Below are 23253 nucleotides of genomic sequence, written 5' to 3'. Positions count from 1 at the left end.
CGACCAATAAGCTCTAGTCATTTTATTAATCATGAACTGCGAGTATGAAGAAAGTGGTGACTTCTCAGTTTGGAAAATTTCCCCATGGACAAAATCAAAGTCCTTGGGTGTACAACAAACTAATGAAAGGACCTGTTGGGTTAGGTTACCTACTCGCAGTGGTTTTGATCGTTGACGCTAGATGGGGTGATGTGAAAACCACGCCCCCATCGAATTTCCCAATATTGTTAAGTGTGTGTGTGAAATTATAATATTGATGTTACTATTAGCTGGTGTTTACTTGGGTATGTCAAAAAAATCTTGATTGTGAATTAATCGGTTAATACCCCGGATAAGATGGTATTAATAAATCTAATTGTCCGCTGTCCGTAGAGGCAGTGTCCCAAAGTCTCAATATTTCAGGCATGGTACCACTGTTGTCTCCCAGTTCGCCCCAGGAGTCCACCGCGCTGTCCACGCTGGGAAGACTTTCTCTACCTGAGCGTAATGCACTGTTTGAAAATTGTGCCTGAACCGTATCACTTCCTACGCTGGGGTCTCTGCAATAATCTCTGAAAAAATCTTTTAAATGCTTTACACCAAAACTTTTTGGAATAATTACTCTTTAATCCTTTGAACTGCATGAATTTGCTCTTTGCTTTTTATTAAAAAGATTTGATAAAAAATTCAAATAGATTATTTTTATTAAAAATTATTGGACATACTCAAGAAAATTTTCAATATAATCAAATTTATAATCGATGTTCTCAAAAGATCTCTGTTCGAATTTTCAATAATAATATTTGAAAATACAGTACGGAGTTAATGCTTCATGTCGTTCACGCATTCCTCGCGTGTATTCCCTATGCGTGATGCGCAGAGCTGAACTAATGATTAAGGAGGTCCGTAAGCGCTAATATTTTACGGAACCCTCTGTTTAATGTCTTCCTTAATTGAGTTAAGTGTAATTAGTATCTACAGATAAATTTAATTGTTCCGAAAATACATTTTTTAATTAAATATTTAGTTTTTATATTACAAAATGAATAACTCTGTTTCGATGTCTCAACAATATCTTGTTTCTTATAAGACAACTTTCCTAGCCTTCTCACGAGCAAAATCTTCAACGATATGTTCGAAAGACAAAGATTTTGTTAAATCATTCTCTTGAAAGCAATAGAAAAGCGTTCAATTTTTATTTTAGCGATGACCTTAATCTATTTATTATCAATGAATATTTTTAAAATAATATTTCTGATAAACGTTTGTAATACGTGACATTTTTGCTTGATTGGTATGGATTATATATATGCATATAAAAATTGCCGATTTTAATTAATATTATCACAGCTTAGAAATTATCGATCTTTTTTTTAATCTGCAGAGTAGATAAATTACTTTATGAAATAAAGATTTTTGATGCTATAAATTTATTAAAATTATCTGAATAGTTTATTATTATCCATTTATTTTAAATAAATAAAAGTTGATAGGGGAGAGTGAGGTAATCGGACCGTGTACCAAATAGAACCTTTTTAATTTAAATAAATACGGTTAAACAGATTTGTATATACCATTTATAATATAATTTATAATGTAAATCCTTATAAGATACCGAACATGTGACAGCAGTTTGACAGTTTTCTGTCTAATAATTCCATCGATCAAGAACGGTATGTTAGGAAGGCCACATAAAATAATATAACTCGAGGTCAGATATAAAAGGTTTTAATGCGGAATGGCTTATGTTAAACAGAACAGATCAAAGGGAAAGTCGCGTCTATGTACAAGTATTATTGTTCCGGCTGATCCCAAACGACTGATTACGTATCGAACCGTCGCGCAAGGAGATCCGCGCATCGCCGAATCACGCACGTCTTATCCGTTCAACATTCTTATTGCCTACAGTTCGGCCAGCCTGACAATATGGCCGTCTCGACCATGCGTAAAATAAAATATGTAGTAAAGTCAATACTCGTAAAAATTTAAGTACATATATGTATGTTAATTAAATACGAAATATAATATAACTCATGCTCTAAACCTTGCTATACATTTTCATATGGTCTGCGCTTACAGTTCCCGTGTATGGCATTTGAGTTACCTGAAAATCCTCAATATCAGATACAATATAACGATCATTATCTAATACGGTTTTTATAACATATGGGCCTTTAAATTTCGGGATCATTTTCGGGAATTCGGGAAATTCGGGATTCTTATTTACTCTCGGTGTTGTATCGGTATTGGTGATTACCACATAATCATCCACTTTATAGGTAGTAGCACGCTTCCGTTTGCTGTTATAATGAATTCCGTTTGCTCGCTGACATTTTTCAATAACGCTCGCCGCACAATCTCGAATAGCTCCCAAATCTCTATCATTATCAGAATATTGGTCCAGCAGAATACGAATTTTGTTTCTTACGACTCTTACCTGATTGATTCCAAATAACAAATGACTAGGAATCATCTATACTTCTGCAGCGCATGTTATTTAGAGCAAATTCGACATTTTCCAGTGCTCTGTCTCATTTTCCCGGTGTATCGCACAATTTTGCTAATGTTGGCGTAATGACACGATTAAAGCGCTCGATTTGTCCGTTAACGCGAAGAGTACCGACAACAATCAAAGTGTGAATGATAGATTCTTCATTTACGAATTTTTCGAACGCTTGCGACGTACAACACGTTCCACGATCACTTATCAGGCGCCTAGGCGCTTACTGTATGCGCGAAAATAATCTTTTAGGTGTCGAATTATCTCTTCAGTCTTTGTTGTTTTACATGGATATAATTTTATGAATTTCATGAATCCATCTATCAATGAGAAAATATATCGATAGGCTTTTCCTGTTTTTTTTTCTAGTGGTTCGTAATGATCGACGTATAACGTTTGAAACGGCAATTTCCCTTTCAGGATACTGTGTAAATATCCTTCTTTTTTCCCGGAAATTGAGGAGAATTACATTTTAGGCAATTCGATATATATTCCCGCACTTTTTCTCTTAAGTTTGGAAACCAATAGACCTTTATCAACCCCGAGATGGCCCAAATCCTTATAACAGTTTTAATTATATTTAATTCCATACATTTTGGAACATAAAACAACTTTTTATTCTTAACTTTACGATAAATCAAACCGTCTCTTAACTCATAAAATTTATTTTCACCGTTCTCTAGTTTATTTCGAATTTCACAAATTTCTTTGTCGTTGTCTTGTTGAATCGACAATGTTTGTTTAAAAGTATTAGCTTCCAAAACTAGTATGCTGTTACACCGGCTCAATGCGTCGACATGTGACATTCGCTTGCCTGGGAGATGCTCGATCTTATAATCGTAACTCTGCAGGAACATCACCCATCTCGAAATACGCGGGTTAACAGTTTGCTTGCTCAGCGCGAGGCGGAAACTATTATAGTCCGTAACAATAGTAAATGGAATTCCCGACAGCTAAATATGATATCTTTTGATTGCGTACACAACTGCTAAACATTCCAGCTCGAAGCTGTGATATTGTGCTTCAGTCGCTGTGGTTCTGCGACTAAAATAAGATATGGGTCTCATCGTACCGTCGCCCTGTCTCTGCAATAAGATTGCACCGAATCCGACAGCACTGTCGTCGCAATGCAGTTCTGTTACCAATTTCGGCGAATAAATGGTAAGAATCGGCTGTGACGACAACAAATTCTTTATCAACTCAAATATACGATTTTCTTCTGGTCCAAACTTAAAAGCTACATTCTTTTTTATTAAGTCATAAAGTGGTTTTGCAATGACCGAAAAATTTTTATAAATCTACGGAAATAACTCGCAAGGCCTACAAAACGATGAAGTTCTTTTGCGTTACGCGGTACCGAAAAATCAACAACAGATTCTACATTCATAGCGCTGGGTCGAATGCCGCTCTCGTCAATCAAATAACCAAGATAGATAATCTCGCGAAATAGAAACGAACATTTATCCAAGCGAAATTGTAACCCGTGTTGTCGAGCCAAATTAAAGACTTTAAAAGACTCTCCAAATGTTTGCTAACGTTCTCGGTCGCAATTATAATATATCGGCAAGATATATCAATATTTTATTCTTTCAAATCAAATCACAGAAAATGCTGTTAATAAATCGCTGAAAGACACGCGGAACATTCGCCAACCCAAAAAGCATTTTTAAAAATTCAGATTGACTTAAGGGGCTCACAAAAGACGTATATTTTACCGATTCATCGGCAATCTTAACGCGATGGAATTCCTTTCTTAAATCGAGGCTAGAAAAGTAGGATTTTCCGCGCAATCTATCTAAGTAATCATCGATCAAAAGTGTCGGAAAATTATCCTTCACTGTTATCTTGTTAAGTTTGCGATAGTCGACGCATAATCGCGATTCGCCGTCTTTCTTACGTATAAGTACAATTGGAAAAGCGTATGGCGAATTGCTTGGTCTTATTATTTGCTCTTGTAACAATTTATCTAATATTTGTTTTAATTTTTCTTTATCCGCAAACGAGAGTCTTTGCGGCCTCAAACTAATAGGCCGATTATGCGTCAAATTAATACTCATTTCAATTTCTTTTTGAGGATTTGCAACTCCTATGTCAATAATATTTTCGTTATTATACAATTTTTTGACGCGTCCTTTTATTTTAAAATCAACCTGCGGATTATTGTTTATTGTTTCGGCAACAGACGATGGACGATCGATATACAATATGGTTAAAATTTGCTTCGAAAAATCCGAGCTATCCACTGTTCGTAAATTTGCCTTCGAAACACTACATTTTTTTCCCAATGTTATTTTTATTACCGGCGACAATGTAAAGTCTCGGCCGAGTAAGGCAGCATATGTTATCGCTGTATCCGGCACAACAAAAACAATTATTTTCAACTCAATATCGTTGACCTCGACAACATCCTCGAAGGTCCCCAATATTTCCAACTTAGTTCCGTTAATACCAAAAAAAGATTATTGTTCGACAAACGGCGCGCGAACATGAGTCGGTACAAAATTAAATAATTAAACGAACTTACGTGAAGTTCGATTATAATTATGCTGTCTCGTCCGGATGGATAAGTGTAGTAGCGTTCCGCTGCGCTGTCCTAACAGGATTTTTAAAACTCACTGAAAAAGAAAAGATTTAGGAACGCGCCGAACTCTCACACCCAGACGTTACTCTCCTGCGCTCGTGCGCGCGTCTGGCCTTCAATTAGTTTAAAGCTAACAAATCTGAAAAAGGGGTTTGGGCGGGAGGGACTCCATCCGGACGAGACAGCATAATTATAATTGAACTTCACGTAAGTTTGTTTAATTATTTAATTATGCTACGTCTTGTCCGGATGGATAAGTGTAGATGTTTAAAGTTCAGATTTGTTGACTGAACCTTTTTGATTTAATGAAAAAATATAATCAGAGCAAAATATTATATAAACGGATGACAAGTTGTAAGAATACTTATAACTATTAAAAACTCGAAAAAGGTATAGAGAGTAACAAAAGTAAACTGTAATAGGTCTAAATTTTAAATAACTAAAATAACAGAATCTACGAATTTAATATTGTCTCATGAAAAAAAACATTGTTAATTAATGGGGGATTATAAAAACGAGCAAAAACCTGCGAAGATTTGCTCCATCCAGCAGTGCGTCTAATCTAAACTAATGCTTTTAAAAGCTGCGAAAGAAGTTGAGGCATGACGAGTAGAGTGTGCCGAAAAAATATTTATATTTATCCCCGCTGCGTCTAACTCCGCTTTGACCCAATGGCCAAGAGTTTGTGGAGAAACCGAAATGTGGGGAGAGCGGAGAGAAATGAAGAAAGAGCCGCAGTTTACCTGACGGAGATCGTGAGTGATCTGCAGGTAAAATTTTATTAAAGAATAAATGCAAAGCTCTGGTTTGTCTGAAAAAGGTTTGAACACTAGTAAAGGCTGAGGTTTACCGACCCCGGAGGTTTTAAGTTTGGCAGGGATCTTAATAATTATGGATTCTGATATCGTAATATTAGCGACCTGAATAAATGCTAAAGTTTGCATTCTTTGGGCAGTTGTGAGAGCCAGAAGTGTCGTTAGTTTTCTCGAAATTATTTCCAAGGAAAGATCCTCATGAGGATATAAAGAAGATAAATAGTTAATTACAGGAGATGGATCCCAAATATAATTATAACGAGGACGTTGTGGCTTTAACGTAGCGACGCCCTTAAAGAATCTTTTTACCAATGGGTGAGAGCCTACTTTGTCTTGGGAGATGAGAGAGATGGCCGAGCGGTACGAATTTAAGGTAGAATATGCGCCTATATCCGAAAGGGCGGAAGATAAGAATTCTAGTAATAGAGAAATTGAGGGGTTGAAGAAACTGGCTTGTTTCTGTTTACAAAAAGACCACCATAATCTAAAGGGCTTTGTGTATTACGCCATGGTAGCGTCCGAAATTGAAGCTAACGTTGCATCTAGGGTTGAAAGTCGCGTTCCCCTGCGCGAGAAAGCTTGCCGGATAATCTCGCTGCTGCCAAGGAAATCTTGGTCCAAACCGGATGAATATCTCTGAAAGGCGATGAGAGCATGTTAATATTTGGGTTAAATAAAATCGGTAGCCAAGATATAAAGCACTGACATTTATTGTTAATTGACCTAGCAAATAGATCAATATCAAAGGGACCAAAATAAGAGTCGATATTTCAGTCTTGAGGCTTTCGTGGCCATTGCTATTGTTAACCGAGAGGGTTTCCGGATGGATGCCACGTGCGTGTTGGGCACTTTGCCGACGTTTCGCAAACATTGCAGCTTGTATCATTAGGGCTGAGAGCTCCGATATTGAGCTCCCTTTGGTTGTGGTGGTCCTTATATATCCTCGTTGCGCCTGGTGGGGGTTGGGGTAGGGAGTTTGACTTGGTCAGCCAATTGGAGCGTTTTGATTGGCCGGCCGGTTAATTAAAAAACCCGGAAGAACGGTATGCAAAATAAGATTTACTTGAAGGCTTTTGTCGCGGTTGAGGTTGTCAAGATGTTTCAAGATTTCCAGACCTTCCCGATATTTTCTGGCGAAGTAGCCTTGTGACGGAGCCAACATGGTAGACTTATCATACTGCACGGCATGTCCAGTTTCCATCCAATGTTCCGACAAGGCTGATTGTGAAAAGTGGCTGTATTTGGCACACCTCTGGTGTTCCTTGATCCGTGTACTGATCTTTCTCCCGGTTTCTCCTATGTACACTTTTCTGCAGACGCAAGGTATCTTGTACACGCCTGGTGTTTCCAGGCTTGGTCTTTGATCCTTAGGGTTAGGGAATACTTGAGCAGTTTTTTTCTGGGGTTTGAAGATTACTCTGATGTTAGGCTTACTCAAAATTCTGCCTATGCGCTCTGTTGTTCCTTGAAGATAAGAAAGGGTCGATATTGTTGAAGTAGTCCTGACCATTCCGTTTCTTCCGACACGACGCGTGATTCAGAATCGGCATCAATATTTTGTGCAGAAGAAATGTACGAAGCATAAACAAAAATATTTCGTTTTGCACACCATTCCCAGAATTCACGGGCTAATTTAGATAAAATCGGAAATGTAATCGATCCCATACGATTGATGTATAAAAGGGCCGTAGAGTTGTTAATTCTCAAAAGGATGTTTGAACCTTCTAAATGAGATGCAAAGCATCTTACTGCATGGAATGCAGCCAGGAATTCCAGGTGATTAATATGAAACTGTTTTTCACTAGGTGACCAAAACCCGTGAGTCTTAACTCCGTCTGATACAGCTCCCCATCCCGTCAAAGAGGCATCGGAAAAAATCTCAAGATTGAAAGAATTTGTTCTAATATAGTTACGCTGAGATCCGTCTGTAAAGATAGATTCCCACCATAAAAGATCTTCTCTAATCGAAGATGGGAGAGACATTTTAGCTTCAAAATCTTCATTGAAAAATGTTAAAGCTAGGAATTTCTCTTTTTCCAGAATCTTAGTATGTAACATGCCATACTGCACCGCTGGGCAGATTGAAATTAGAAAACCTATAAAACTTGCAAAGAACCGAATCTTGCAACTCTTTTTATTTAATACATCTAGGTTTATTTTAAGAAATGAATTTCTTTTATTGGGCGGAATCGAAACCGAGAAGAACTCGGTATCAAAAATAAAGCCCAAAAATCGAGCTGATTTAGCTGACTCAAGGACACTCAAGAACACTATGTGTGTTAATAACAAAACCTAAAGAAGTTAAAAGGTCTATCGTGGATTTTATATTTACAATACATTGTTCGTAAGAGGGAGCGATAAAAAGGAAGTCGTCTAAATAAATGACTGATAAGAAACTTTTTTCTCTAAGGGAATATATGACTGGTTCAAAATTTTCGTAAATATGTAAGGGGCTGACGCTAAACCAAAAGGTAAGACTCTAAACTGAAAAAGTCGGTTTTTAAATCGGAAACGTAACAATTTTCTATCATTTTGATGAATTTAAATAAAGAAATATGTTTCTTCTAGATCGATTGTAGCAAGAAAATCAGGGGAGAAGAGACGGATGACCGTCTTCCAATTTAAAGTGTGGAGCCAAGATAAAACGATTAAGACGTTTTAGATTCAGAATGAATCTCCAACCCCCTGAAGATTTTTTAATTACAAAAAAAGATGATAAAAATTGATTCATGCAGTCGTCTACTAATTCTATCACTCCTCTGTCGAGAAGTTTGGAAATTTCATGCGAACAAATTTGTTCTTCAGTATTGGATAAGTAAATCGAAAGTTCACTTTTTTGAGAGAGCGGTTGTTGTGAAAAAGGTAGCCTGTAGCCCGCAATAGTTTGTAGAATTGCGGGATCCGATGTGATCTCTTTCCAACGAGAAAGGAAAGATGATAATCTACCGGCATTTACCTCCTCTCTAATTAACGTCTTCTTGATTGGGATCTGGATCGGTACGATGATTGACGATTGTTGTACGTCGCCCCTGTTCTTCTCGTCGTCAATCTCACGTGTCTCACAGGGGCGCGGGCGTTTCCTGATCTAGCAGAAGCTACTCGAGTCGGCTGTTTAATCGGTTGCTGTACCTTCCTAGATATAGTTAACGGCGTTTTAATGATATCCTTGGATGACTTTTCAATGGTTGCTGCTTTCTTTAACTGGTCTCCAAAGAAAGATCCAAAAAGAAAATCATCTACCGAAATAGCGTCAGCTGTATTCTTAGCAATTAAGTTGAGAGCGGGCGTAATTTGCGCTCTTCTTGATATGGAAAGTTTATAAAAAAGATCAGCTAGGATTTTTACTCCGTCGTTGACGTTTGACACGGCAAAACGTGATTCGGAACTCAATGACTTTTGGATGTCTGGTTTAAGAAAGTTCGAGATAGCTTCACCTAGGGCGCACAAAGCCACGCCTACCTGGTTTTGATTTTTACAACTGTAGTCATCTTCTTTGACCAAATGTTATGTCCGTCTCACTTGACACTCGCGTAATAATAACACGAATTTTTAAGAAAGAGCTTTAATGCAAAACAAAGAACACAGTTAAACAGAATATGGTATATGGTATTTTGCACAGGAAACGGAATTGCTCGCACAAACGTCAATGCCGTTCAAGCGCCCGAATCGGACTCAGATGTCAAACTATTTACATCTTTGTCCTAGAGGCGATCTTCTTTTTCCGTCAATCACTTCATATCGATCGACTCTAGCGAAACGCAAGAACAAGACCGAAGGACATGACAATAGGATTGTTTTTTAGAGCTATTCTGCACTCTTGATTTAAAGAAGGTGCTTTAAGAAAAGCTACTGCCTCTGGCGGGGAGTATTTACTTAACAAAGCCTCACGTTGATCTGCAGAAAGGCCTTTTCGCGATAGGTCACGCCATTTCTGCAATAGTGCAATAAATCATTCCAAGACGATGAATCTTCACACTCCAGATCGGAACCGAATAATTGGTTAGTAAGAGGCCCCTCGTTATCTTCCTCGAAGGAGGAGGCCGTGGGCAAGTTTACTTCCAAAGTAACTTGTTTAGTCAGATGGGACGGATTGTCCACACTTGGGGCCTTACCTGATTCTGGAAAAGAGGAAAAATGAAAATTCTAAGAAATCGAAAAGAAAAAAGAAGGTTGTGCCGTCATGCCGCCTGTATTTCTCGAATACAGATCCAGCAATATCGTACACACCTGAATTTGGGTCCGCTGGCTCCACTTATCTCGCAAGGGATGCCATAGATTTATCATCAGAGTCCGATCCGATGTGATTAATAAATTCTGAATCTATGCGTGACCCTTAAATATCATGATCTCCGGAACAGAAAGACGTAACTGGGGATTGAGGAGGAGCATGAGAAGCTTTAACCTCCCTTTGCGAGAGTATGTCGATAAGGCGAGACATCTTATTTTCTAGACTCGTGAGACGGTTGCCTCTAGTACGAAATGAAGACCTCTTCCTCTTCTTCGACTTGTGAATAGATTTGAAAGCTGGATGTATACGAAATAATGTAATTAGAATAATTAATGAAAGAAATCTGTTAAGGACTCGCACAACAGGAAAACAATTGAAGGCCAGACGCGCGCACGAGCGCAGGAGAGTAACGCCTGGGTGTGAGAGTTCGGCGTGTTTCTAAATCTTTTTTTTTCGGTGAGCTTTAAAAATCCTGTTAGGACAGCGCAGCGAAACGCTACTACACTTATCCATTCGGACGAGACGTAGCATAATCGCTTTTAATTAAGCTAATGAGGGACCCTGAATCAAGCATCGCCATCAATGAATATTTACATTTGCTACCAGACGCGTCCGCGACTTGATACGCGAGGGTTACCAGGTATGAAATGCTCGGCGAGATTGCCTGGACCACGCTCGCCATATTCTCCGCTTTCGGCCGCGACTTCGGACACTTCTTCACGCGATGCTCCAGCCGCACCCGAAGCATGAGCCCTTTGCCCGCTTCTGTTTCTCTTTGCAGTTTCTAGAGAAATGTCCAGTCGCTCCATTATAGCAACGGACGGTATCGCTTTTCGTCGTAGATGTTCCTCTTCTTCCAGACTTCGGCGCTGGTCGCTGTCCCTTTGCAGCTCGCTCCCCGCCGTCCCTGCCAACCAACGACAACTCCCTGAATGCATCCAATACGTGCGCCACCGACTTAAAGCAATGCATCCCCGCCTGATTCCGCATTTGCATGTCTTGCACCCCGTCGATTAAACAGTTAACGAGCTCCTGCTTGCCGACGGATGCTCTGTTAACGAGAACCACCTTCTCGTGATAATATTCTGCAAAGATTTCGTTGTCCCGCCATTTCCGCTTCTCAAAATCATGCTTCAATGCCTGCGTACTGGGGCGATTATTGAACATACGAGACATTTCCAATAGCAAGTCTGCCGCATTCAACTGTAGATGCTCTGGTTTTGAGTGAAACCAGGTTAGGGCTTTGTTCTTCAATCTCAAATTGATCAATATCCTGGTCGAATTCTCATCTAATCAATATTTTTCACGCAAAAATTCAACTTGTTTCTTCCAAGTTTCGAAATTGTCGCAATCGCCACAAAACTCACTCAACAAATTGCTAATGATTCGAATGTTGACTCTTGAATCAATACTGCAGTCGCTATCATTGCTCTCGGTGTTCGTCATCATTCTCGTTTTCTGACGGGCGAGACTCAATTCTTGCTCCAAAAAAGTTTTCTTGCGTCTCAACATCTCCATCTCTCTCTCCCTCCAATTTGACGGCAACGGTACTCCACCACCAGAACTCGACTGCTGCTCCAACACATCCGCCCTTGCGCCGATGACCTTTGCGCCTCACTGCGCACGAGATGCTCATATGCGCCTCGCCACTTGTCCTCAACGCCAGCCAACATTCGCGCCACCAATTTGACCTTTGTGTCATTCATAGACACTCCGATTTGCCGCGCGATATCTTTCAAATTCACGACGTTCCATTTATCTTGAGGTGACCGCTCCATCCTCGTAGCAACAATATTTCACTACTCAAATCTCGAGTCACACAGCAAAGTCACCGCTTACTCAATATGACAACAGCGGGAAGCACACACTATCACCCGTCAACAAGGTCACAAGCCGATAGTATTCTCGAGCCAACATTCGCGCCACCAATTTGACCTTTGTGTCATTCATAGACACTCCGATTTGCCGCGCGATATCTTTCAAACTCACGACGGTTAAATCGTTCCATTTATCTTGAGGTGACCGCTCCATCCTCGTAGCAACAATATTTCACTACTCAAATCTCGAGTCACACAGCAAAGTCACCGCTTACCCAATATGACAACAGCGGGAAGCACACACTATCACCCGTCAACAAGGTCACAAGCCGATAGTATTCTCGAATATACTACTTCAATTTCACAACGGCACCGAGCAAAATGATGTTCAAATTCGGCCATTAACGATTTGCGACAATCGCGGCAATTATTAATCAAGTCGCGGGATCACAAAGCCGACTGCTGTCAAACCATTCCGCGGTTCGTAAATTTTAATGCAAGGCGAGTCTCACAGTCAAAGTCAGGCACTGTAAAATCACTTCAAGAATGTGATCTCAAATTCGATTCGACACCGCGATCCGAATACTCTGAATCCCACTTCTGAATTTGTGGGAGATTATTATATTTAGATTAATAATTCCCTCGATCAAGAACGGTATGTTAGGAAGGCCACGTAAAATAATATAACTCGAGATCAGATATAAAAGGCTTTAATGCGGAATGGCTTATGTTATACAGAACAGGTCAAAGAGAAACTTGCGTCTATGTACAAGTATTATTGTTCCGGCCGATCCCGAACAACTGACTACATATCGAACCGTCGCGCAAGGAGATCGCCCTCTGCGCAATCAATCCGCGCATCGCCGAATCACGCACGTCTTATCCGTTTAACATTCTTATTACCTACATTAAAATAGATGCGAATGTGTATTTTTAGCCTTTGTGCAATAATTAAAGAAAAACCTTCTAAATCGTTATTTAAAAGATAGCAAAATTTTGGAAAGTAATTGATTTGAAATAATTAAAGAGTGTAGAATTCAAAAATATCAATCATTTTGTCATCACTTTTGCGGTTTATTGTAAAATTTATTCCAAAGTTTGAAAGAACTCGTGTCCAAACCGGACTTTTACATCGGAATTGCAACTTGATCGTAGCACTGGTAATCAGCTGACCAAATCTGGTTCTAGAAATGTTAAATTAGTAAAATATGACTCAACAGACGAAATTTTATCGATTTTAACTCTAATTGTATAATAACATAACCGGAAAACGTCTAACAATTATATAAACAGTCACTATAATTTGTTTTCTTTAAATAAAATTCTTGTTTACTGTCAAATTACTTGTTTTTATTCAATTCTAAAACAAATACATTAAAATCTTGTAAAATTCTATTTAAAACTCGATAAAATTAGAATTGTCTGATTTAAACCAAGGGATGGTCCGATTTGGACCAAGGGATGATCCGATTTGCAACCAGTAGTTCCAAATTAGACCAAAAAAAGCGTTTTTACATTTTCCATTATAATTCAACACAAATGAGAGATACGTCAAAACACTTTGTAGCAAAAATGAAGGGAATTAAATTATTTTTTTAACGGTATCTTTGATTTTACGATTGGACTTTATTTGCACCTTATAGAGAGCAAAAACTGCAAGTAGGTCCGACTTACCCCACTCTCTCTTATATTATTAATTTTTTTTATTTTATAAAAATTATTTATACAGTATAAATTTAGTTTAAAGTAGTATTAAAAATAATTAATTTAAAAAATCTGGCAATGCGAGGACCCCTGTGAATTAGGTCGCCTGATTCGTTTATTGGATAAATCGACCCTGGTGATGCGGATTACCTGCGCGAGTTCCCAAAAACTAACCCTACGCACACTCGCTTAGTTTTCCGATCTTGACTTCGTTGATAGATTTTGATTGATACGGATTGTTATTGAATTTGCGTGCATTATTACCGCCGCACGAAAAAGTTCGAAAATCGCGTATAAATCCTCGATTCTATGGCAATTATCAACTATTTTCGGCAGTTAATTATCGTATCAAATCGCTGCCACAAATGACTTATTGTATGCGTGTTACTTTCAACATTCATTAAAAATCGCGCCATAATCATCCGCGACAAAATTTCTGAAGAATGCCCATCTGCATCCAAGTCATCCGCAGAGCGCTCTCCACATTACGTGCTCTTTAAAGGAAGATTATTACTGCTTAAATAACAAACTGCGGAGCTACAATCCATTCGACATTGTTAATTACCGTCCGCTTCAAAATTTAAAATTTTCAAAATTTTTATGACTTAAACAATAAAATTTAAATTCATGAAAACGAGAAATTGTTTGCGAAGTGCAAATACCGTTTTGGCGTGCTAATCTTCTATTATAGGTATCAACGCCAAACCAAAACATTGTATTCTAATTTCAGAATTTTTACTTAACATATGCAGTTTTTTCCTAGCATGAAATTCTTATTTTAAGATTATAATTATATAGATTATAATTACACTTTAAGATTATAATTATTTAATAAGAAAAATGTAAAAACAAAAATAATCACCATACAACATTAAACTGTAGAAAGTTTTTAAAAAAATTTTCAAAGCTATATCGACTTTTTATATTTTACAATTCTCAAAAATTGTGCAATAGGTGATATAAAATGTTGCAACAGAAATGTTTCTAAAATATATCACATTCAGTAAATTTGAAAGTATATAGAGGACTTGGGTATTTGTTCAATAAATTTTTACATTGCAGTTTGCTGTAACGGAATAACGTTTCTGTGCCGTCACAGAATGCCCGCTCGGGAATTTAAAGAGCGTAACGGAGATCTCTAGGGGATCTCGCGATTAATTGATGTTACCCGAAAAATAAAGGATTAGATCTAGTCCAGTATCCGCTAAATAGCGAGGTAGGCTGGGACAAGCAAGAGGAGCCCGCTGTAGAACACGAAATGTGACGGGTGCCCCAGTTTTGTTGAGAGATGTAGGTCGACATTGCGGAACCGTTGGCAATCGCAAGGGCTCGAAAGTGTTGCTCGACGGTTAGCGCCGCGCGCCAAGCGGTAATTAGCCGCAATCGCGTAAATTCATAATGCGCACACCTGTGGGTAGGTTGTGCTTATCGATCGCGATCGACTACATTTATATACATTTATATACAAATTAGCCGATAGCGAGCGAAAGAGCAGGTCTGCGAGTGAAAGAGTAAGGGAAAGCAAGGTTAAGCCAGAATTCTCGGTTTAAACGGTAGAAGATGAGCCTAGGGTAATAGATCGACGGAAGGAGTAGCGGAGCTCTGTATAATATCGATGAGGTAACCTTCTTTGGAAGATGTAAAACCACGAACTGACCAGGTGAGCTCATTTGCGATTTTATGGTTAATTGCTCGTGTATTAATATATGTTCGTGTCGCATTTGGAGCGACGCGAGAAAGTTGAGAGTGAAACGAGCGATTGAGCCCAAGCACGAGGGGCCTACACCTCGTTTATCTGTCGGCTATCGGGATCGGAGAGCGAAATCCAGCGACGAGCCCCTTGGCGATCGTGCTCACCAGGAAGATGTAAAGCCTTCATGCATGCGCATGGTGTAGCGTATCCTAGTTTGCGTGTAGTATGCGTGTTCAAGTAATTGTCGGATTTGGCTCAATAAACTTTCTGTTGAAATTGGATTCTATTTCGTGTCGCGGTCTTTGTGTTCTAGCAAAATTTACGTTTTTGTTTCATTGTTGCGGTGTTATGTTAGTGCAGTGTTGTCAAAATTTGTATTTTTATCCGCTGTCACGATCAGTGCGTTGTAGCGGAGTCGAAATTATGTTTTGTCTTGTTTTCGTGATTGATTCGCTAGTGCCATAAAATAAAATGTATGATTTTGTGGTGCGAAAGTTTGTGTAAAATCGTGTGTTGCCGAAGGTAGAACGTGCTATCATATGATCATCGTTCTCCACACGTTTCCAAATTATTATCAAATTCCGTATGCATCTTTCTTGTCGCAATTAGTGTCCTTGTACTGCACTGGAGAAAAAATGATTAAATTTTAATAAATAATTGTTTGAACAGTTGCAATTAAACATTTACTTACGATCAGGCTCGGCAATTTCTCTCGTGTGTGTGGAATTTCTTTTTTATTTCTTTATTTATTTTATGTTCTTTGTTGCCGGTTTTTTTTTTCAATTGTGAATTAATTGTGACGCTCTGTGCTGGTTCTTGTTGAATTCATTTATTATTTCGTCCAAGTTTTGGCCCACATATTTCACTACATTTTTATGAATATACCGGGTGTCCCAGACCACCCGTCCCACCCGATTTTTTCGTAAACGCGACATTTTAAAGAAAAATGTTTCAGACAAAAGTTGTAGGGTTTTAAAAGATCTATTTACTGATTTGATCAGTTTGACCTTGGATGGCGTCGCCAAGGTCAGATCAAAATAACATTAACTTTTTTAAATAGGACACCTCATTTTTGGTTCCAGAATCTAATAGCTGGTGTCAAGACCTTTCCAAAACACTATAAGAAAGTTTATATTTGTTGAGTACTTTCCGAGTTGTGAGGCTTGAAAGTTACGGTGTACTGTAACCTTCAAGCGTCATAACTCGGAAAGTTCTTAACCAAAATAAACTTATTTATAGTGTTTTGGAAAGCTCTCGAAATCGACTACAAGAAAATGCAATGAAAAATATAAGCAGAGGACACCGACTTCGCCCATGGTATCACGTCGAATAATGCTTTCTCTCTCGACCCAGCGTCGAGCGAGGAGGATGCACTATCGTAAAGCCCCCCACCACTTTCCGCCCGCACCCCGATCGTCGCCGCGCAGCCTAGACACACGTACGAGCGCGGCTCCGCGTGTGTGCGGCAGCCGAGCGCTAGCGTCGAGAAACACCATTTCTGCCGGTGCGTGTACCTATAGTCCTACGCGTAGAGTTTTGAAGATACCTAATTACCGAGATCTCTAACATTCGGTACAGCTCTATGATGCCGTTTATTCTTGATTTATTAATATTAATCTTCATTTAATGTTGATTATTGTAGCAATAAAGTAATTTTCACGAAAAAGCACCCTTACATACCACTCCTAAAAGTCATTGCTTAGAATTCATAATATTACGCAACTCGTCACCAATTCACGTTTTCTAATAAGCAACCCGGTCGTAAACGTAATTTGTAGTTATGCCTTACCCGAACGAAGAAGCTGCGTTAATGATGTCAGTTTTGGGTAGAGCTGGAAGTTTTCGAGCAGCTGAAATAATGTGGCGAAATGAATATCCCGATCATACACCACATTCGCGCAAAGTTTTCAGTCGCTTACAACGTCGAATAATTGTAAAAGGTATTGTTCAGCCGGATCATAATAAGGGAAGGCAAATTCATCGATCAGTTCGTTCAGTAAGAGCACCTGATGTAATTGCATCTGCCTTTGTAACCCCGAATGATTCTTTAAAGCGACGAGCAAGAGATAGTGGAATAAGTCGAAGCACGATCAGTCGAATTTTTCGTGAAAATTTATTCCATCCATATCGAATGTCACTTCACCAGGCCATGACATTGAACGATCATAGACAAAGACTGATATTCTGTAATTGGATTACTCAACAATTACCTAATTTCCATAGAAGTATTTTATTTTCTGATGAGTGCACCTTTAAAAGTGACGGCGAAATAAACACACATAATTTTCGTTATTGGGCACAAGAGAATCCACATTGGTATCGAGAAATGGATCATCAACGTATCTGGAAAGTCAATGTTTGGTGCGGAATTGTTGATACGCATATCGTGGGACCATTTTTCTTTCAAGAGAATTTAAACCGTTTTTTATACGCCGATTTACTCGAAAACGAACTTCCACGTTTACTTGAAGATATTCCACTCCAATTACGTCTAAATATGTGGTTTCAGCAGGATGGATGTCCCGCACGTCTGTCATTGCTCGTCATCAACTGAACCGCATATTTCGCGGCCGATGGATAGGTAAACATGGTCCACATAATTGGCCACCACGATCACCGGACCTTACAATTTTAGATTATTATTTGTGGGGACGAATAAAAGACCTTGTATACCGCGAACGACCTACGACTGCAGAAGATATGAAAAACAGAATTCGACAAGTCATTCAGTCTCTAGATACTGACGAAATTCGTCGGGCGACGGATGATTTCCAAAGTAGGGTAACAGCCTGTATAAATGCACGTGGTGGACATTTTGAACATCGAGACTGAACAACATGCGTATGCACAAAGGTGACGGCAAGGGGAACCACCTTATGAAAGCACCCCGACAAAGGTGACGGCGTGGGGAACCACCTTAAAAAAGCACCCCGACAAAGGTGACGGCAAGGGGAACCACCTTATGAAAGCACCCCGACAAAGGTGACGGCAAGGGGAACCACCTTATGAAAGCACCCCGACAAAGGTGACGGCGAGGGGAACCACCTTAAAAAAGCACCCCGACAAAGGTGACGGCAAGGGGAACCACCTTATGAAAGCACCCCGACAAAGGTGACGGCAAGGGGAACCACCTTATGAAAGCACCCCGACAAAGGTGACGGCGAGGGGAACCACCTTAAAAAAGCACCCCGATAAGGTGTAAGTACGATCTTGTTACCTACACGTGGTACACCTTAGGTAACGCTAATACCTACAGGCGGCACCGATTATTTCGTTTTTACATTTTAAAAATGTTACTTTGACTTATACCTTTATGCCCAAGATCGATCTCAAGGTCGAATTCAAGATCATCATCAGGTTGATCCCTCGAAATCATGCAAATTTTGTCTGAGCCATTTTTTTGTACAAGCACATCCCTACGTTTTAAAAGGGTGGGACGGGTGGTCTGAAACAGGTATATTTTTCATTGCATTTTCTTGTAGTCGATTTCGAGAGCTTTCCAAAACACTATAAATAAGTTTATTTTGGTTAAGGACTTTCCGAGTTATGACGCTTGAAGGTAACAGTACACCGTAACTTTCAAGCCTCACAACTCGGAAAGTACTCAACAAAAATAAACTTTCTTATAGTGTTTTGGAAAGGTCTTGACACCAGCTATTAGATTCTGGAACCAAAAATGAGGTGTCCTATTTAAAAAAGTTAATGTTATTTTGATCTGACCTTGGCGACGCCATCTAAGGTCAAACTGATAAAATCAGTAAATAGATCTTTTAAAACCCTACAACTTTTGTCTGAAACATTTTTCTTTAAAATGTCGCGTTTACGAAAAAATCGGGTGGGACGGGTGGTCTGGGACACCCGGTATAGTACAGCCACATCATTTAGTCGCTTTTGCATTGTGCATTCAAGCAATCGGTATCTGCGCGCATATTTTAAAAAATTTACCCTTAATTTTTAATCCTTTTAAAGTTAATTTTTAATTCTTGAATTCTTTGGATTTTCATACTAAGCTAAATTTTGGCACCACATTATAGTCGCTGAGCCTGCTTATGGTACATAAATGTTTATTAAATAAAAAAATTATAATTAAATTAAATTAGTAGTTCTCATGTATTAAATAAATATATGGAAAAATATAGAGCAAAGGCTAATGAAAATCCATGTTGTTGTCAATGCCCACAACAAAGTTTATCCTATACAGTCAAATTACAAAAATATAAATGTTTTGACTCTTTCTGGAGTCATTCTCAACATAAAAATGTTCTAATTAACATAATATGTATAATATAACGACTAATCATGTGGTTATCGTCGATCTGATATTTGGTGTAGTCACTCACGGTTTACATGCTCTCTCTATAACACTAGGCATCGACGAAGACCAATTAAACCGTGGATAAAAAACTGTGGCACACTTGTAATCCTTGTTTTAGTCACCTGTAAACAACGCTGACAGAAACGTCGGATTACAGTGGTTGCGGAAATCTTATTCCTTTGTTTCAAACAAGGATTACAAGTGTGCTACTTTTACGGTTTTTTATTCATAGCTTAATTGGTTTTCGACGATGCCTGGTGTTATAGAGAGAGAGCATGCCACTTCTTCTATCTACATACACGGTGGGAAATTTACATTTTGGGTCTGACAACCGTGAGTGACTACGCCGAATATCGAATCGACAATGACCAGTCGATGATTTGTCGTTATTATTATATTATGTTAGTTGAAAAACTTTTATGTTGAGAATGACTCCAAAGAGAGTTGAAACGTTCATATTTTTGGAATTTAACTGTATATAGAATAAACTTTTTGTGTGCATTGACAACAGCACTGACTCTCATTAGCCTTTATATTTTTCTATTCGTTTAAATCTCGAGAGTCTTATTAAAGTGTATTTGTTAAATAAATATGTATTTAAATTTATTAAATATTTTATTGCAACTATTTAAACAAATATTTATTAAAATTTAGTAATTTTTTTTGTCAGTGTAAGTATTATTATCGAAATTAAAATATTTAAGACCGCTAAAAAGAATTTGTCATATCCATGCGCGGTAATTATGGTATGTTCACTATCATTCGTATTACCAATAATTATCAAGCCTTATTTGAATAAATGTATTATTTTATTGTTAAGTTTTTGTTAAATTTCTCGCTCACACCGATTTTTTAGCATAAAAAGCCCTTAAATTCTTTGCAATACCTCTCTACTATTAAATTGAGCTAACTACCTACACGTGAAAGACGGGTTTTTACATTATATTTTTGTGTAATTTGGTTAATATTTGTCAGTGTAAATTTTCTTTTTAAAGTTTTTAAAAATAAAATTCATATATCATAAATTTCACCTGAACCAAACAAATGTTCAAAGGATTAATTTTGTAGAAAATGTTTCTCATGTCATCAAATACCTTATTTCCGTATTAAGATCTGGCTTTCTAATAGTTAAAGCAACTACCGAGCCACCGGGTCGATGTAACAATTGAGCAGCTTGTCTTAAGTCTCCGGGATCCAGTTTTTGTCCATCTATTGCAAGTAGCCTATCTCCCGATGCTAAACTGCCAGTTCGATAAGCGAGCGATCCTCGGCGAACTTCTGTGATTACTAGATCCTCATTTACCGTCAGACCCAGATCAGGCTGTCCACCCAATGGCCTGGCCACTCTCACCGTGAAGATTCCGGAATTCGGCACCACCGATCCACCCACTTTATATTCTATCACCAACTCGATCTGATCGCAACATACAGTAACATTTCATAAGGATTATGATTTTTGCGGTACAAATGTTCTACCTCAAACAAAATGTCCAAAATTGCGATATAAGACGTCTTTAACTCTTTTGTGCCTAGTAAGACACATACACACAAGAAAAAAATAGTATCCTACAATATCTCAAAAATATAAATTTTACAAACAAATATTTCACGTAAAAGTTATAGGGTTTGAAGTAATACATTACAATATTACTGTGACTTTGAACAGTGTTATAGTTATTATAAGGTCATACGAGGTGTGATCAAAAAGTAAGGTGACTTTTCATTTTTATAAAAAAATATTCATTTATTCATCCAAAATTATGTTATCCCTTTCAAAATAATCCCCCTCTGATACAATGCATTTGTGCCAGCGCTTTTTCCAGTCGTCAAAACATTTCTGAAATGCACTTTTGGGTATTGCCTTGAGCTCCTCCAGCGATGCAGCCTTAATCTCCTCAATCGTCGCAAATCTTCGTCCTTTCATAGGCCTTTTCAATTTTGGGAAAAGGAAAATGTTTTGTCACCAGTTATAACCCTTTTGAGCAGATCAGGATCATCATTGACGTCGTTCAACATGTCTTGGGCGATGTTCATGCGACGCTGCTTCTGATCAAAATTAAGCAGTTTTGGAACAAATTTCGCTGACACACGTGTCATACCCAAAACATCCGTTAAAATTGATTGGCATGAGCCAAACGATATGTTAAGATCATTAGCTATTTCTCTAATCGTGATTCGACGATTTTTCAACACAATTTCTTTCACTTCCTGAACATTTTAGTTGGTTTTTGACGTGCTGGGGCGTCCAGAGCGAGGTTCATCGTTAACATTTTCTCGGCCCTTTTGGAATAACTTATACCATTTATAAACATTTTTTTTGCTCAAAGTTGACTCACCGTACGCCACTGTCAACATTTCAAGAGTTTTTGAACACTTAATACCATTTTTTACACAAAAATTAGTACAAACTCTCTGCTCCATTATTTTCAACAGCAAAAAATCGCCGAGCACGCAAACACGAGTCTAACCTTTATGCCTTTCACATAAAAATAACACATGCTATATAGTCAAAACTGTGAACATATGATCGTGACGAGTGTACCAACACAAAAAAAAAATTTTGAAATTATAGTGTACAGAGCGCGCAAAATTCAAAAAGTCACCTTACTTTTTGATCACACCTCGTATAAAAATCATCTTGAAATTTTTAAATAGAATCTATTTTTTATTCAATAAAACCCTGGCGAAAATAGAAAGCTTCTTGAAGCTTCTTGAAGTTGGATAAACGTCATACAAGCATTTAATGCTTTGATGAAGTGCTTAAGCACTGCTGTCCAAGATTTGTACTTTTAGGCTTGAAATTGTAATGTTAATAATCATCACAAATCGTACTCGTACAAATCTGAGATCAAAAAATTTTCGAATATGTCATTCACTGTATTTAAGGGGTTTTTCTCTTTAAAAGTGTAAAAAAATCGATTTTTAAAAAATTACATTTCTTGAATCCTACATATACATATGTGAAATCAGGAATGTCCCGATTGCGTACATAAATTATCGGATACGAGAGCGTTTTCCAATCGGATACGGACCCGATCGGACACGAACCCGATTGGACGCGGTCCCGATTGGACAAGGTCCCGATTGCATACGACCCGATTGCGCATGGATCCAATTGCACATGGACTCGATTGCGCACGGACCCGATTGCACACGGATCCGATTGCACATGAGTGGAAACCGCACGATTGATTGGTAAGGGATTAACTGACAAGGAAAGTCACGGAAGTGTCCAACTCAGATTTAAACGAGCTTTTAATATGTTGTAGTACAGATAAAAATAAGAAACACGTATTTTTTTTTATACGTGCCCTAATGCGCTTTAAAGGGTGAAACATCCCTTTGAAGAAAATCGGTTTTTTTCTTTCAAAGCGTGTATCGTCGAAACTATAAGAGATAGAGAAAAATGTTTTGCATGAAAGTTAAGTGGTTGCAAAAGTATTTTATAACAGTAATAAAAAAATTTTTTTTAATTTTTTTAATGCTTTTTCCCACCACCTACCCATTTCTTTCAAAATTTTTATTTCTTTTTATGAGCAAAATAAAGCTTATTTTATTACAAATTCAATGGTATATGATAAAGTTATGTTGCGACATTTCCATTTTCCAAAAATAATTAGA

The 23253-nt window shown here is 38.2% G+C and overlaps 1 protein-coding gene across 4 annotated transcripts in view; it reads right to left on the bottom strand.

Annotated features, from left to right (window-relative positions):
• Positions 1-23253, bottom strand: part of LOC105196944 (glutamate receptor-interacting protein 1) — a 130387-nt gene that overhangs the window by 8102 nt on the left and 99032 nt on the right. For all 4 annotated transcript variants that reach the window (XM_039456974.1, XM_039456973.1, XM_039456975.1 and 1 more), the window contains 2 exons: positions 20727-21046; positions 327-551 (listed from right to left, as the gene is read on the bottom strand). In XM_039456974.1, coding sequence (XP_039312908.1) covers positions 327-551; positions 20727-21046 — 545 coding nt within the window. The remainder of the gene's footprint in view (positions 1-326; positions 552-20726; positions 21047-23253) is intronic.

The sequence above is a fragment of the Solenopsis invicta genome, chromosome 14 (genome assembly GCF_016802725.1).
Source record: "Solenopsis invicta isolate M01_SB chromosome 14, UNIL_Sinv_3.0, whole genome shotgun sequence".
NCBI classification, from domain to species: domain Eukaryota; kingdom Metazoa; phylum Arthropoda; class Insecta; order Hymenoptera; family Formicidae; genus Solenopsis; species Solenopsis invicta.
Note: the sequence above shows the minus strand (reverse complement) of the source record. Positions and strands in the feature narration are given on the sequence as shown.